This window comes from Papaver somniferum, chromosome 7, assembly GCF_003573695.1.
Source record: "Papaver somniferum cultivar HN1 chromosome 7, ASM357369v1, whole genome shotgun sequence".
NCBI lineage: Eukaryota > Viridiplantae > Streptophyta > Magnoliopsida > Ranunculales > Papaveraceae > Papaver > Papaver somniferum.
In genome coordinates this window covers 48992299-49007764 of record NC_039364.1, presented here as the reverse complement: position 1 = coordinate 49007764, position 15466 = coordinate 48992299, and the positions used below count along the sequence as shown (strand labels likewise).

General features: G+C 36.9%; 2 protein-coding genes across 3 annotated transcripts; both read right to left on the bottom strand.

Moving 5' to 3' along the window:
* Positions 1-3220: 3220 nt before the first annotated feature.
* On the bottom strand, positions 3221-8193 carry LOC113297237 (acetylglutamate kinase-like). 2 transcript variants are annotated; one of them, XM_026545664.1, is made up of 3 exons: positions 8060-8193; positions 5095-6259; positions 3221-3628 (listed from the first exon to the last, which is right to left on the bottom strand). In XM_026545664.1, the coding sequence occupies exon 2, from the start codon at positions 6165-6167 to the stop codon at positions 5118-5120; it is 1050 nt and encodes a 349-aa protein (XP_026401449.1). In that variant the 5' UTR covers positions 6168-6259; positions 8060-8193; the 3' UTR covers positions 3221-3628; positions 5095-5117. The 2 variants fall into 2 exon arrangements, with proteins under 2 accessions (XP_026401449.1, XP_026401450.1); XM_026545665.1 differs by having other exon boundaries at positions 8056-8191.
* Positions 8194-10552: 2359 nt separating this feature from the next.
* Positions 10553-14584, bottom strand: LOC113297236 (peroxisome biogenesis protein 19-2-like). The gene is made up of 3 exons (XM_026545663.1): positions 14096-14584; positions 12337-12653; positions 10553-11338 (listed from the first exon to the last, which is right to left on the bottom strand). Exons 1-3 carry the CDS (start codon positions 14498-14500, stop codon positions 11293-11295), a joined length of 768 nt encoding a protein of 255 aa, XP_026401448.1. The 5' UTR covers positions 14501-14584; the 3' UTR covers positions 10553-11292.
* Between the last annotated feature and the right edge of the window lie 882 nt (positions 14585-15466).

Genomic DNA, 15466 nt, shown 5'->3' with positions numbered 1-15466 from the left:
TGCACACATATGCACACACTTGGTTTCTGGCATATGGATTTATACACTAATGTGCGAACACACTATATATGCTTATATTCATAGTTGGTTATGTAATCTCAACTCTACATTTTAATCATTGAAACATTCTTCTATAATATTATAACAGTCGTTATTCACAACTATCGTCATCAAAGCTATTTTCAAGATTGAAACGTCATCATGACTTTCGTCACGGGTTAAGATGAAAAGTGGTTAAAGCGAAAGCTTACCAATACATATTTCGAGAAAAAGATAGGCGAGTAAAGTCGACTCGAAATAGCAAATGTGTATGTACGAAAACTATCATACTTATACGACTTTGTCTCAAGAGTAGGAGATAGATAGACTTTTAAGTGATAGATAAGTTCAAGTCTCCACATACCTTTTAGTCGGATGAAGTTCCACTGGTTCCTTGAGTAGTTCTTCGTATTCGTAAGATGATCACCATGGAGTCTGGAGCTCAACTACACTAAACTGTCCTAAACCGAGACTTAGCTATAAGTAGTCTAGAAATCATGACATATAGTTTTGACAACTAAACTTGACAAACATGCTTGAGATAGCAACGCATGCGAGTTCGACCGAGCAATGCTCTAACAGACTAGGCCTGAGGTATCCTATGCTGTGAATCTAGTTTTTCAGCAGATGCAACATCCTAGAGTTCCACATTTAAATGCAGCCAAAAGAATACCTGTTAAGGCTACACTGAGTTTTGGTCTCCAATTCACTAAAGGTCCTTCATTCATATTGGGATTTTTAGATGCTGATTGGGTTGCCAATGTTGATGATAGAAGTTCTACAGGTTGTTATTGTGTCTTCTTGTGTAACAATGTGGTGTCTTGGTCTTCTAAAAAGCAAACCATGGTTGCTAGATCCAGTACAGAGGTTGAATATAGAACACTTGCACATAGTGCAACTGAGATTATGTGGATATGTTTTCTTCTTCAGGACTTGCATTTTCCAATCTCTGGTATACCTTAACTTGGGTGTGACAATAGCAGTTCTATATCTCTAGCCTCCAATCCAGTTCAACACTCTAAAATGAAGCATGTTCATTTAGACTATCATTTTGTTAGAGAACTGGTTTACTCTAATGCTTTGGATGTCCTTTATGTTAATACTTTGGATCAGTTAGCTGACATTTTCATCAAGCCTCTTCCTGGTCCAAGATTTGATGATATCATATCCAAGCTCAAAGTCATTGAAGCTCCTTTGTGCTTGAGGGGGGATATTAACACGGATAGTGTTTTACAGAGTCAGGATATCCTGGAACATGCTGTGGTGTAGGTTAAGGAAAATAATGTGGTGCAGGATAAAAGATTACAACCAATGACAGGATGTTCTCAGCTGGAATTCTTCACACGCTTACTCTCACGTACGTCTGTCGGTCAGATTACTTAGGAAGATTCATTTTCTATTAATAGCTGATTTTGCTTTCTGTGAGAATTAACTCTGTAATAAAGATTTATCTTCTCTGTAATAAATTGATGTTGAATTAATGTCAGTAATGAAATACACTAAGTAATTTATGATCATCTTCACTGCTACTACCTCAGAGTATGTGTTGGAGCAGGGAATTGCCAGATTCGAAGGTAAGATTTGCATTGGAGAGAACGGGGACATGAGACAGAAAATTCCCACCGCAATAAATTCCCCATCTATTGGTGGGCATCTTGGTATTCAAGCTAGCTACCGAAAAGTTAAGCTTTACTTTTGTTGGGTAGGATGCAAGCCCAAATTACTCAGTTTGTGTAGGAATGTGATACATATCACAAGGGTGTATCAGCTTACTAGCAGGTTTATTGCAGCCATTACCTATCTCCTAATCAAGTTTGGCAATAGATAAGCATGAGCTTCATCACTGGCCTTCCAAAATCAGAGGGCATAGAAGTGGTGGTGGTATATTTTCAAAGCACCGCCACTTCATGCCTCTTGATAGGGGTGTAAATTCGGGCAGGCCGGGCCGCCCGACCCAAAACTAAGACAGGCCGGGCAGGCCAGGCTTAATATTTGTGAGCCCGTAAACAAATTCAGGCCGGACAGGCCGGGCACAAATAGATAATTTGCTACCCAAAGACCTCCGAAAGCCCGTTTTTTATACGGGCAGGCCAGATCGGGCCGGACAGGCCACTATTTTGAATTTTTTTTTTTTTAAGTTTAAATTTTCAAATGAACGGTATTAAATACAATATCCTTTCCTTTCCAACATCGCATATCGTAAGTGATAGTAATATTTTATATTTAAATTACACTGACAAATTTTTAATTTTAGCCTATAATAAATAATTAATTAGAGTACAATAAACTTTCTAATAAGAAAATATATTACCATTAATGTTTTGAAAAGGTTAATTATAAGTAAAAAAACAATTATATATTTTATTTTTCTTGACACAAAATTGACAATTATAAAATTGTAACTTTTAAGTCTTTTTAAGAGGATATTAAATGATTAATGGCAGAAGGCTTTCAGGCCGGGCACCAGGCCGGGTATCAGGTCGGGCATCATAATTAATCGCAAAGCCCGAGACCGCCCAATAAATTAATCCAGGCCAGGCTGGGTGGTCCATGACGGGTCATAACAGGCTTTGGGCTACTTCGGGTACAGACGGGCTCGGGCGGATACAGGCAGGCCGAATATTTTCGGGTATTATTTACACCCCTACCTCTTGAGTCATCTCTACTCTGCAGCTTTGGTTGCTAAGGCATATATTCCTAGATACCATCTTCAAGCTGCATAGTTTGCCAATTCATGGAGAACCAATTTCCTAAGCTGATCTTTAAGGACAAGGATCTTGTGAAGTAGTGGGTATTTGTAGTGGAAGTAATAGCTCTGGTCTATCATTCTGGGCAGATTCCTTTGCCGTTTGCTAGGTACTTTAATATTTGTATTAGTATTTGCTTGAAGTATCGAATGAAAAGAACCTTAACCTCTCCCTCAATTCTCCTCTCCTCTTTCTCATATTCTAGATCCAGAAACGTTGTTTTTTTTAGATCATTTTGTAGTGTAGATCAATCACTAATTCACACACATCCATTAGTTGAAGAAAGTCCAAACTGGTCCAAGAAAGTCATTTGGTTTTATATCTGAATCTGAAAAGGGATGTGAAGAACATAGCATTTGCAATCTATTATTATCAATAATGAACCAAGTCACCAACTAACTTTCTTGGCCAATATTCTGGTGTTACTATTAAAGTATTCAAGGAAAGTTTATTATTAATAGTCTCCATGAGGAAAGTATATGCTTGTGATGAAAGGCGGACTGGAAATATTACGAGGATAACTTATGGATGTAAGACAATGACCCTACACCCTAAATGGCTCTCTTAAAATCACTTTTCTTTTCGTAAAATACTAGTAATTCGCACTAGCATACGGTTAGAGATCCAAATCTTAGTAGTTCACAAGTTTGAATGTCAAAAACCAAGCTTAAGGGGCATTTCATCTCATCTTAATGCTTGCTAAACAAAAGCTACTAACAATCCAGGCTATTCCTCACACCTGCAAAGTAGAACTTATCTGGGACATTGCATCACATCTTCATGTTGGTCTTCCTTTGTTAAAAAAGTTTTCCAGACAATGCAACACTATTCCCTCTTAACACCTGCAAAATGGTAGAACCCATCGTCACATGCTGATTGTTCAAACAAAAATCTGGCACATACTGGCAATTGTTTTGCTGTTTCCATAAGTCAACTGATTCAACCATAAAGACTCAAGAGATCAGCTGCCACTTCCAGACACAGGTTTAAATTAAGTTAAAAAAAAATGGGGGAAAATGTGAGCTAAAATTGACCAACTTGACCATTTAATTTATCCACTCCAGAATAACTTGAGCCTATTCACATTAAGGCTGCAAAATTAAGTTTGCTCATTGGTTATACTACTGCTCCACTCAGCAAATAAAAAAGGTTAATTACTTCTCTACTAAACTTAGGTATTTGTCAATAATTCAATATGTCGAGATGGAAGCGAAAATAGCATCAGAAGAAAACATTTACATCTATATTTCTTGTTTCAAATATGCAGATGATGCAGTTTAAACCATTCAAAGAGAATAAACAAGAATGTAAAGAACAAGTTGAAAGGCTAAAGCACAGAAATAACCCTTGTAGAAGATCAATTCAACAATTTACAACCAAGTACGTGGATGCAGTATCAATTATCGAGATTATCAACACAAACCTAGATCCGAAGGAGGTTTCAGAAAAGAATAAAAGGCCACTCAGATAGAATAGATTTAGACTCTTATCAGTTTCGTGAACAAGGTCACAGGAGGGAGCCATGGGACTAATTTAAAAACCACTGGAAATTGTCGGGTACAACATTTCAAACTTTAAGCTTGTTAGACCTGTGTTACAACGACATGGACACAGTGTCGGTGTCGGTGTCGTGTGTCCAAAACGGTACTTTAACATGGCAACTTAACAAATTAGGAAATGGGGACACGGCATACACAAACTAGATAAGTAGTTTAACATAGATTATAAGATGACAAACTTAGCAAAATACATATACAAATTAATATATATATCAATACAAAAAGGCATTACTTAAACACAGACATCATTGACATTTCTACTTATTTTCATGGTCTCCTAGAGCTGTACTTGTACGAGGGCATCTCTAGTTTAATTTTTTTTTTCCTCAAGGAAATCTGAATCTAATGGAGATCGATGGAGAGTATCTATATTTTTTACCAAAGATAAAGCATCTCATAGAAGCTAAAATATAGAAATATATCTTCTTTCCTAGTATAAACATATAAAAAATATAATGATAGCGATATTCTAGTCAAATTGTCCTATAACTATCTTTTAATTTCTTAAATAACTTATTGTATTTTGGTAACTGACCGCGCCTGAAGTGTCAGACACGTGTGTCGGGGTCGATACGGCCCAACACGGCTCGCAACACAGGTTCAAACACACTCTTTCTCATGGACCTGACACATTATTCTATTATACACAGGGTTATAACTTATAACACCCATCCAGATTAGTTCTACATTTCAACGTAAAACAAAGTGTTAAAACAAAAAAAACAAAAAAACAATAGAAGTAATTGTACCTAACAATGCACCAGCGTAGATGTTACCCAGTAATCATCGTTCCAGCTCCTTCATCAGTGAGAATTTCCAGGAGCAACGAATGCGGGAGTCTCCCATCAATGATGCTAGCAGTACGAACTCCCTGTGCAAGTGACCTAACACAGCAAGTAACCTTCGGGATCATCCCTCCAGCTATCTTTCCTTCATCTACCATTTCTCTCACCCCCTTGATATCAATTTCCTTCACCAAACTTCCTGGATCATCTCGATCTTCAAGAATTCCGGCGACATCAGTCAACAGTATCAATTTCTCAGCTCCTAGAGCAGCTGCTAATTCCCCGGCCACAGTATCTGCATTAATGTTGTATGCTTGCCCATCCTCATCGGCCCCCACTGATGCAATCACCGGGATATGACCACTGGCAATTAAGGACCGCAGGATGGAAGGGTCCACCCCAGCAATGTCACCAACAAACCCGAGTTCAGCAGACTTGATGTTAGGTCGAACAGTGAGGAGTCGGCCGTCCTTCCCTGAGAGACCCACGGCGGTGGCACCAGCTTTGTTGATGAGAGAGACCAGTTGTTTATTTACCTTACCAACAAGAACCATCTCAACTATTTCCATGGTTGACGCATCAGTTACTCGGAGGCCATTGAGAAAATTAGGTTTGATCCCAAGTCGACTGAGCCAGCTGTTAATTTCTGGGCCACCACCATGGACAAACACAAGGCGGAGCCCCACGCATGAAAGGAGTACTAGGTCATTGATGACTGAAGCTTGGAGTGATTCCGACTTCATGGCAGCACCTCCATATTTGACGACAATGGTCTTGCCTCTAAATCTCTGAATGAATGGAAGAGATTCTGAAAGAATATCTACCCTGGTTTGAGAAGGGGTTTGTGACACTGGTGATTGACTCTCATTTTTCGTTGCAAGCACACCTTTAAGAGGAGAAGATTTGAAGTAGGAGAGGCTTTTGTTTGGTTTTGGGTAGCTAATAGGGAATGACAGTTTATGAATTAGGTTTTGATTATTTAGAGTTTCGGAGAGAGAGAGGAGCAGTGACGTTGTTGGAGGTCTGGTTGTGAACATCTTTCACTGTCACTCAAGCTCTTGATCTCAGAGAGGGAGTAAGACTGAATTTGATATCAGACAGATCAGACACCTTCGTAGTTGCTTGTATCCTGTCCACGGAAAGCACCAGAAACATAATGTTTTTGTACAGTACACCAGAAATATAACTTGTCAACATTCAGATAACAGAACAATAACATATAGAATGTAAAAGAAGAAGCGATCTAATAAAAGTTGCATAGAAAAGTATTCACTGCAAGTTTTCATACACATCATAAAGAATTATATGTGTCAAAGTGTATCCGCCTGTTTAGACGCTTCGACAATTCGTCATTCAACTCAGGTTTGATTACAATAGCAACTATCAATCAGAAATATAAGAAAAACACACTTATTGTCTTTCTATAGTTTTTGCTTTCCATATCAGGAAAGAACTTAAAGCAGAATAGAAATTAGAAATAACAATCGAAGAATATTTTGTCATTGTACTAATATCGATTTAACATGCACCTAACCTTCAATTTCTATTTTAAGCTTACCAAGATTCTAAGACATTATTACTGATTGAATATTACAATTAGAGAAACATTATTACCACTAGATGACCGCTTGCAAGGTGGTAGGGCGGACAGAAGTTTTAAGCTAACAACAAGGAAATCACGAAGCATCATATCAAACACCTTTCCAGCATTGAACTAAGTTGCGCATTTAAGCATGCAGACAATTCAATATGTGATCTAGAAAATGGTAGCAAAAGATCTCAACTGTAGCAGAAAGTTCTGAGCCAAAAATTCAACATTTGACTGTTCTCATGAATTGAGAATCTAACCTTAAGTAACTGAAACAGAGGGTTCTTAGCTTAAAAATACTGACTGTTCTCATGAACTGAGAATCTAATTTTAATCAACTGTAACAGATACTGCAAATTTAAATAGGTGTTGAGTCATCACAGTGCCTACAAATACAATATTGTTCCCTTAATCTTAATATAACTTTCTTATACCTTTGCTGCTAACCGAGGAACTACGTATTGCTCTATACATTATGATTACAATTGCCGCTATAGAGATCTAGTTTCAGTTATCATACTGATTGACTATCTTCAACACAATACGAAAATAAGAATAGAATCATAGACTCAACATTAATATTCTAGACCGTCAAATCTACAGGACCACCATGGGAAAAAAACTGATTTCCTAATCTAACAGCAAGCGACATGTACCTCCTACCTCAATAAAATCAAACCTTATAAAGTTATTGTTGTATTCATATTAGCAGTGTTGGGAAATTATTATGGATTTGTATTGTCCTGTACATGGACCCAATTCTGTAATGCAAGTTAGTCACAACCTTAAGAACAAACAAGTCCCTCGGAAATTAGAATTTCATCCACATAATTATAGAAGGGTACTACATACAACTTAGCAAGTAAAATCTAAGCAAATGACACTGAGATGTTCTCGTAGGTATTTAATCAAACAGCAGGAGAGCAACTTCCAAACGGGACTATGGGACATAGTTCTCAACGATAGCATCGGAATTCTCTAAAACAAGAAAAAACCCAAACTGAAGAAACAGGTTGGAATTTACTCAACATATCAAAAACTCAGATGAGAAAAACTAAAATTTCCTGACCAGCAGAGTCCCAAATCCGAGCTTTGATGACTTAACCTTGGACATTCAAATTTGTGAGTGAGATTGACAAATCATTTTAAAATGCAATAAAAACCGTAGCCAGTTTATATACGTTAATACCATCAAAGTTGAGAATATGAAGCAAACTTCAGCAATAGCAATCCAACAAGAACAAACACATAAACCCTAAGCACAGATTTGTGGTTCTCATTAACATCATTTAAGGGAAAATACCGATAATGAAATTGCAATGGAAGTGAGCGATTACCTACCAGGTTATGAACCCTAATCTTACAGAGAAGACTGATGGTTCCCGCCAATAATTCAGCAAAACCTAAAATGAACCAACGCGGTTGGTGAGATTACAGTGAATAAATAGGGAGTAGTGGAGACCGGAGAGAGATATTTTTTTACTATAAAGTGGAAAGAACAATTTTGACATGCCAAGTGGTGATGTGCAGAGCCTAGTTAGTAATTCGGGATTCGGCAAACGTACGGAACGGCAAACGTACGAGTATTATACGGTTTTGTAAAATTCAGATTCGGTCCAAAATTCGGTCAACGGGATGTGATTCGTCAGTAATTTGGAACGGCATACGTACGTGTATGATTCGATTTATAAATGCGAGTTCGGCTCTGAAAATTCGGTATCTATATATAACAAATAATTTGTATTTATAAGGTCATAGACCAATTTTTATGCATATGTGTGAGTTATTTAAAGAAAAAATAAACTTAATATGATGATATTAATAATATATACAACATTAGTTATCCAAGAGGACGTCGTATGGTGGTTTAGATGCTTGGTTAGTGAGTTTGAGATCTCTCTCACCTTCACCTTCAAATCTCTTCACTCGTTTTTGTTTCATAAAAATCACAACACGTCTAATATTCGGTCGTGTATGCTCGGGAGGCAGTAAAGCCCAAAAAATGGAGTCTTTGAAAAGTAAAAGCTAAAGAATTTATGGCGAATTAAGCGGACGTATCATTCGGGATACGTAAAATTCGTGAACGGTTCGCGAATAATTCGGAAATGCCACATAATACGCGATTTGGGTTCGGAATTGCAAACGTACGCGAATAAGACGGTAAAATTCGTGATACGGAAAAATTCGTGAATGACTCGTGAATCATTCGCGAACTTACTAACTAGGGTGCAGAGAGGTTTTCTATGTTCTAACATGGGTATACAAAACGCTGCATTTGATTGGTTGATGAATAATACTCCAATAGTGCTGTGTTGTTTTCTTCCTGTGCCCTGCTTTTTATTCCAAAAATGATTCCGGGCTTAATGAGCTGTTTGGATACACATCTAGAAGTTGATTTTTGACTTTCTGCACTAAAAAAAGAAAATGAGAGTTTAATTTGGGTTATACAATTTCAGAACGATTTCTAGAAATTAAAATGTAACTTTTTGTGAAACAAAATATTTTTTCTTTTAACTTTTGCTCCTGACTTCTATTTCTGGAGAAGCAGAAACAAATTTGTATCTAAATGCGTTGTAATAGCCTGTTTGGATTTCACATTAGAAATAGTTAAAAGTCAATTTGGCTGTCAAATTTCAAGACGACTTCTAAAAGTCGAAAAGTAAAATTTTTGTAAAGCAATATAGTTTTGTTTCTGACTTCTGCTTCTGACTTCTGAAGAAGTAGAAGTCAAAAACAAATTTGTATCCAAACTCGCAGTAAATCTCGGTAGAAATCCCATAAGATACACCACTGATGGGTCTCATAGAGGGTAAACAACATCCCTACAAATCTCCATGGTGGGGGAAAAGGTGATACCCTATCTCAATTCGGGTTATTTGTAGGCAACACTAAAAATAAAAGTATCATTTTTCTTGATACAGTGGTGTTTATATACTATTTGCGAGCGACAATTGTTAACCGTGTCAAAAGATTAAAAACCTCTAATAGCTTGGGAAGGTAGAGATCCAAATCTAGGAGCAACCAAGGAGAATCTTGAATAGTGATGAGTGCGGAACATTTTCACGCGAGAGTACGCAACCATTGATTAACTGTATCCGTCTATAGTGTTGATAGAGTTAAAGAAAGTCCAAACTGATCCAAGAAAATCAGTTGGTTTTATATCTGAAAACGGAAATGTGAAAAATGTTGCAATCTATAATTATCATTAATGAACCAACTAACTTTCTTGGCCAAGATTTTGGTGTTACTATTAAAGTACTCAAGGAAAGTCATATACGTATCTTCCAAACTACAATATATTCAGCATTTCTCTCCCTTACAGTTCTAAAACTGTTCAGTTTTTGGCTACTAGCTGGAAATGCCATCTTACTTGCCATCCGCATTATGTTTCTTCATGGACATGATCGATACAATGGTTTCACTTTCTCAAATATATCAGATAGTTTTTGAAAATGTAATCAGCAACAACCCTGGAAGAAGGCAGAGAGCACTTGCTTGGCTGGTGGAATGGGGAAGGAATATAAACAGGCAAACATCACCAACTATGCAAGCGTCAGATGAAGAAAACTTTTACGCCCTTTCCGTGCTGGCACTTTAGCAGTTTACTCGCAATCCCAGAATTCTGTGTTTTTTTATCTAATTACTTCCGTCTGAAACTCAATTTTGTCCCAGTAAGCTTATTCGAGATCAGAACTCCAGAACGCATCACAATAATGAACAAAATGTAAGTTATGTTCTTCGTCAGTGTTAATGAGCTGTGTGTGAACACTGCCCAGATAGACTCGTATAGTATCAAATTATTGTTCAACTATTTCTTATATGAACTAGATCAAATTCATCAAAAGCTTCTTCCTAAGGCTTTGTTACCTCTTAACTCTTTTATCTGTAGAGTTCTATACAACGAAAACGTACTGATTTTCCATATTTAGAAGAAAAAAGACACACATTGAACAAAACCTACAGACTTAATCTTTGGTTCTGAATTCTGCCATGAACTAAGACCACAATCCTAGTCAGGTCATCCTGTGTTAAAAACACAATACCTAGCAAAGATAGAAGAATGCTTCTTTGTAACCCTAAACCTGGGTGTCTCAAGCGCCTCTCTGTCACCTGCATTTTTATATCTTCGGATTTTTGTCACTTGGAGTACTTAGACTCTTTGACTAAACAACAAGTTTTCTCACTGACCCTCTAACAGGTACATTATTTGATGAAATTCCCAATATTGTTGGCAATTTTTCTGACCATCTGCTTTCACATGCTCCCGCATCTTTTCCCTCGTTTCTGTTGCTGCTAAAACTTTGACCTATTGAATTTCAAATGAAGTGACCCATCAAAGTGAAAATTATCTGGACCTGATAACATTGAGTGTGTTTATATGCAGCTAACTTCACAGGCACACAAGCATAAGAACAGGTAAGAAACTGAGGCATCTAACTCATTTAAAAAATAAAGAAAAATATATTAAAATTCGGCTCATGCACAATTGCCCTTATTTTCTACATCATTGAAAGAAAAAGAAAAAAAGTGAAAAAAGAAGCAACAAGGGGGAGAGAAGTACAAGAGAGTCTGCCTCACATTATAGAACAACCTTGCTGAGGGTCAAGCATCTCAGGAGATCTGCAGAACAATAAACGGAAAGGAGGCAAGGTCAGACAGTTCAGAAAGATATGAAAACAACCCAGCAAATATCACATGGTTGAATTATCAAAAGACTAGTCATTTTATAGCCACAAGCATATCTTGAAATCAGTTAATCCTAGCAATTTATCTGTATATAAAGCCATAAAGGACCTTTCTCAACACACTGATTCTAGAACAATAAACGGAAAGGAGGCAAGGTCAGACAGTTCAGAAAGATATGAAAACAACCCAGCAAATATCACATGGTTGAATTATCAAAAGACTAGTCATTTAATAGCCACGAGCATATCTTGAAATCAGTTAATCCTGGAAATTTATCTGTATATAAAGCCATAAAGGACCTTTCTCAACACACTGATTCTAGAACCACTTAATGTATTAGTCCTTGAGGAGAACAGATCACATCTCTTCATTTGAAAGGAACTGCTAGTACTAGGAGAGCCACCCTCTATTTCAATTATCAAAGATAATGGTAAAAAATTAGAAAGAAAAAAAAAAGTCCTGCCTAAAATAGTACTCGAGGAAAATTAAGAAGTTATACATGAAGGAAAAGGTAAAAGCCGTGGTGTGAAACTAGAATCATAAATTATAAAGTCAACGAAAATGGAAAAGTTAACGCTACAGTGCACAAAACTAGGACCATAAACTTCTATCAGCCAACCATTTGCTAAATAAGGCATGTTGTCCAGCAGAGGGATTTTCCAAGGTTTCAGTAAAACCACTATGTCTATTTAACCTTTCAAGTGGATGGATCTAGTTCTAATTTCCAATAACGCAAACCGAACATAATGAGGCTAATATGCGTGCATTATCAAGAGTTAAAATCCAATCATAATACTGAACCATTAGCATTAAAGCACTAACAGCTGAATACCAAATGTGTGTGCATTTGACTAAGAATCAATACCACAAATTTCTGAACGACTCTTAAAAGATTGATATGCTGGATGAAAATAATGTCCATGTACACTTACAACTGGCCAAGGTTGGAAAAATCAAGATCTGGAGCAAGCTCTTGCACGATATCACTAGGAGGCTGACCACATTCTTGCATTTTCTGCATAAGTTCAACAATCTTGGTGAAGTTACCAGGATCTCTATCATAAAGTTGATTCAGTTCCTTTATAAGCTCGTACTGGTGACTGTAACGATCATAATCTTCTTTGCTTAAGCTGGATTTGTGTTCTTCCAACCATTTTGGATATCTCGTGCCTATTTCTTTCATGGGTTCATGAAGAATCTCTTTAGATAGAAGCTGCTGCATCATTGTCTCCACTATAGATTCCATGTCCTAGAAAAAAAGAAAACGAGCAATGAGTTCTGAGAATGTTACACAGCTAGAAATAATAAACATTAGGACTCTCAGGTGAAAAACTAAGCACTGAAAACTTGGAAAAAGAGAGAGAAAAAGGCATCAGTAGTAAAGTAAATGGAACTAGTTAACTGATTCATTCACAATAATAGCTACATTAACAACTTCAAACAAACTAAAACCTTCCTCAGTTCATTAGTAAGAAACAAGATAATGTGATAATGCACGTTAAATTTCCACAGATCACCACTTCTTCCCTTGTTTCTCTGCTTAAGAAAGCATTCCTAATCTGGTTGTTTTCAGATTAAGAATGGGATTTCAATGTGATTGTGGTGTGGTTTAACGTATTTAACTTGCATAAAATCTGGTAATTCTGATTTATTTATTTTAGTTTCAACATATCACACAGAGCACCAAACAGTTTTTCACTTTTCTAACTAAAATGACCAGCCAGCAAATTAATGTAATATCTCATATCTGTCCACCCGGAAGGAGGTGTGGCCACTAAGAATGTTATTAGTCTAATAGAACATTAATAAACCTTAAATCAAACAATGAAATCCTTGTCCCCACATACCAAAATCGATCCTTGTTAGCAATACATGGTTGAGCCAACTCTGATAAAACAAAACAGTACTAGTAACAAGCTCTTACTCAACCATATCGAAGGTTATTTTTAAACTCTAATACCATGTGTCCTTCACAGTAACACTAACATAGATCATCCACTACAGTTTTATGTGCTTATACTACAACCCTCTTAGAAGATAAACTTCTGTAACTAGAAATCAATTTAAACCAACAATAAACCTTCGAATTCATGGTTGTCTTAGCTCATCATTAGCCATCAAATGTGTTAGTAGATCACTGTATCATGTCTGTCGGATAATGTGTTAAAAGTATGGCTACGGATGGGACATTGAGTGATGCATAATCAGAACCTAGATTAGATAACACTTAGAATGCCTAAGTAGGCTATGAACTCTTACACAATTCACTTTCTTAAACACCTCAAAAAATACTCCTTTCCAATTCTTAATATCTCCCATTCTTTATCTTTCTACGAACTCACAGATTAACAAGAAACTCTTGCACACAGCTTTCTTTTGAATCATTCAGTCGATTTCAAAATGTTTAACTGAGTACACAAAGTTTAAGTATACCCTTCTCCTATCAGCTATATATTTCCAACCTATCAAATGTGCTATCTAATTAGAAATTGGGGTTGCCTAGTTTGTCCAAATTTTCACAACCCTTTGCTACATGATTGATTTGAGGATAATAGTAACTCAACCACGACTAGTTAAGCAGTAGAAAAATTCAGAAATTCAAAGCAATATAAAACCTACGACAATTCTCCAATAAAATTCAAAGAATACCCAAATACTGAAAACCCTAATTCCAAAATGTAAGATATATACCTGAGACCCAGCCATCTCTTCAAATTGCTTAACCCAATCATCCATCATTCCGTCCTCCTTCCCTAAACCATCTACACCCATATTAGGCACCTTAGATGCTGCCGCAGTAGTCGATTCTAACCCACGAACTGCCTCTCTGGTTTGTTCCCTCAATTTCTCAAACGCCTCAGTAACATGATCTTCTTTCTTTTTTGGTGGCTGTTTCCCTTTCTTCTTACTTTTTAAATCAGGTAAACCACCTAATAATCCCTGTACTGCTCCAGATGATGATGATGATTGAAAAGACTTATCTTCGCTCTTCTCCCCAATATTTTCACTCCTTTGTGATGAAGTTAGATTTAGATTATGGAAATCATCCAAAGCACTATCAAGGAGTTCGTCTAAATCGTCATGATCTTCCGCCATTGCTCTTCTTCTCTGTACATAAATCTTCTCCTCTCTCTCTCTCTCTGGACTGTGCGTTTATATTTGTTTGAAACTTCGTTCGAAGGCAAGTATTATGCTCGACTAGATATACTGATTGGTTTCAGGATAATGGGGTCACCCTGTTGCTTTGTTTTCATTCCCAACCGTCTGATTCCTCTTTCACACTATGCGGTGTGGGGTGTCGGCAGTTGTATTCAAGTGTGTCAAACATGGCCACTGGAACCGTTACCAATTAGCATGCTGCAGTTGTACCATAGGCTTTGTAGTACACCGTGTTATATGTGTGTTTATCCCTGTTGGGAACAGATGGTTGTACTAGTGTTTCTGCAAGTTTTACAGATAAAGAGATGGGTTCGTCCATCGGATGACTACATGAAAATTATCGTTGATGCGGTATGATTAAAAAAAAACAACAAAAAAACTATTGGCTTTGAATTAACTATGCGCTGTTGCAGGTACATGTTTTGGAGCAAGGGGGAGGCTACATTCATGGAGGATTAGGAGCGGAGCACGCTGAATATTTAGCAATGAAAGAGGTTGCATTATAATTTATAGGCAAAAGGTTTTGGGTAACATCAAAGTTGTGTTTGAGCTAAATAGTGAAGTGGTTGTCAAGTCTGTCAAACAAACCCTTGTATTCACTTGATGTGTCTAGGGATAGTTTCTATTAATCACCTTATAGGAATGTAAGCTGATTTGTGTTGCAGTGTGCCTGAATCTAGGTAACCAAAATATTGGCGAAAAATGCTGCTAACAGAATGGAAAGAGTAAGTGAAGCAAATCTTATAATGGTTTCTAATGAATCCTATTATTGGGGCTTAAAAAGTCTTGGTCATTTGGGGGCTTTTTAGGGTCACCAAATAGTAATTGGGACACCCCATCAAATATTTATATAAAGACTAATATGACCCCTCACTGATTTTAGATAATAAACTTGATTAATAG

Bases quoted from the DNA above. Each gene is read 5' to 3' on its own strand.
- LOC113297237 (XM_026545664.1), bottom strand. From the start codon at position 6,167: ATGTTCACAACCAGACCTCCAACAACGTCACTGCTCCTCTCTCTCTCC.
- LOC113297236 (XM_026545663.1), bottom strand. From the start codon at position 14,500: ATGGCGGAAGATCATGACGATTTAGACGAACTCCTTGATAGTGCTTTG. The intron at 12,654-14,095 runs GTATATATCTTA...CTTTTTTTCTAG, and splicing joins AAGAGATGGCTGGGTCTCAG to GACATGGAATCTATAGTGGA. The intron at 11,339-12,336 runs GTAAGTGTACAT...ATTGTTCTGCAG, and splicing joins TTTTCCAACCTTGGCCAGTT to ATCTCCTGAGATGCTTGACC.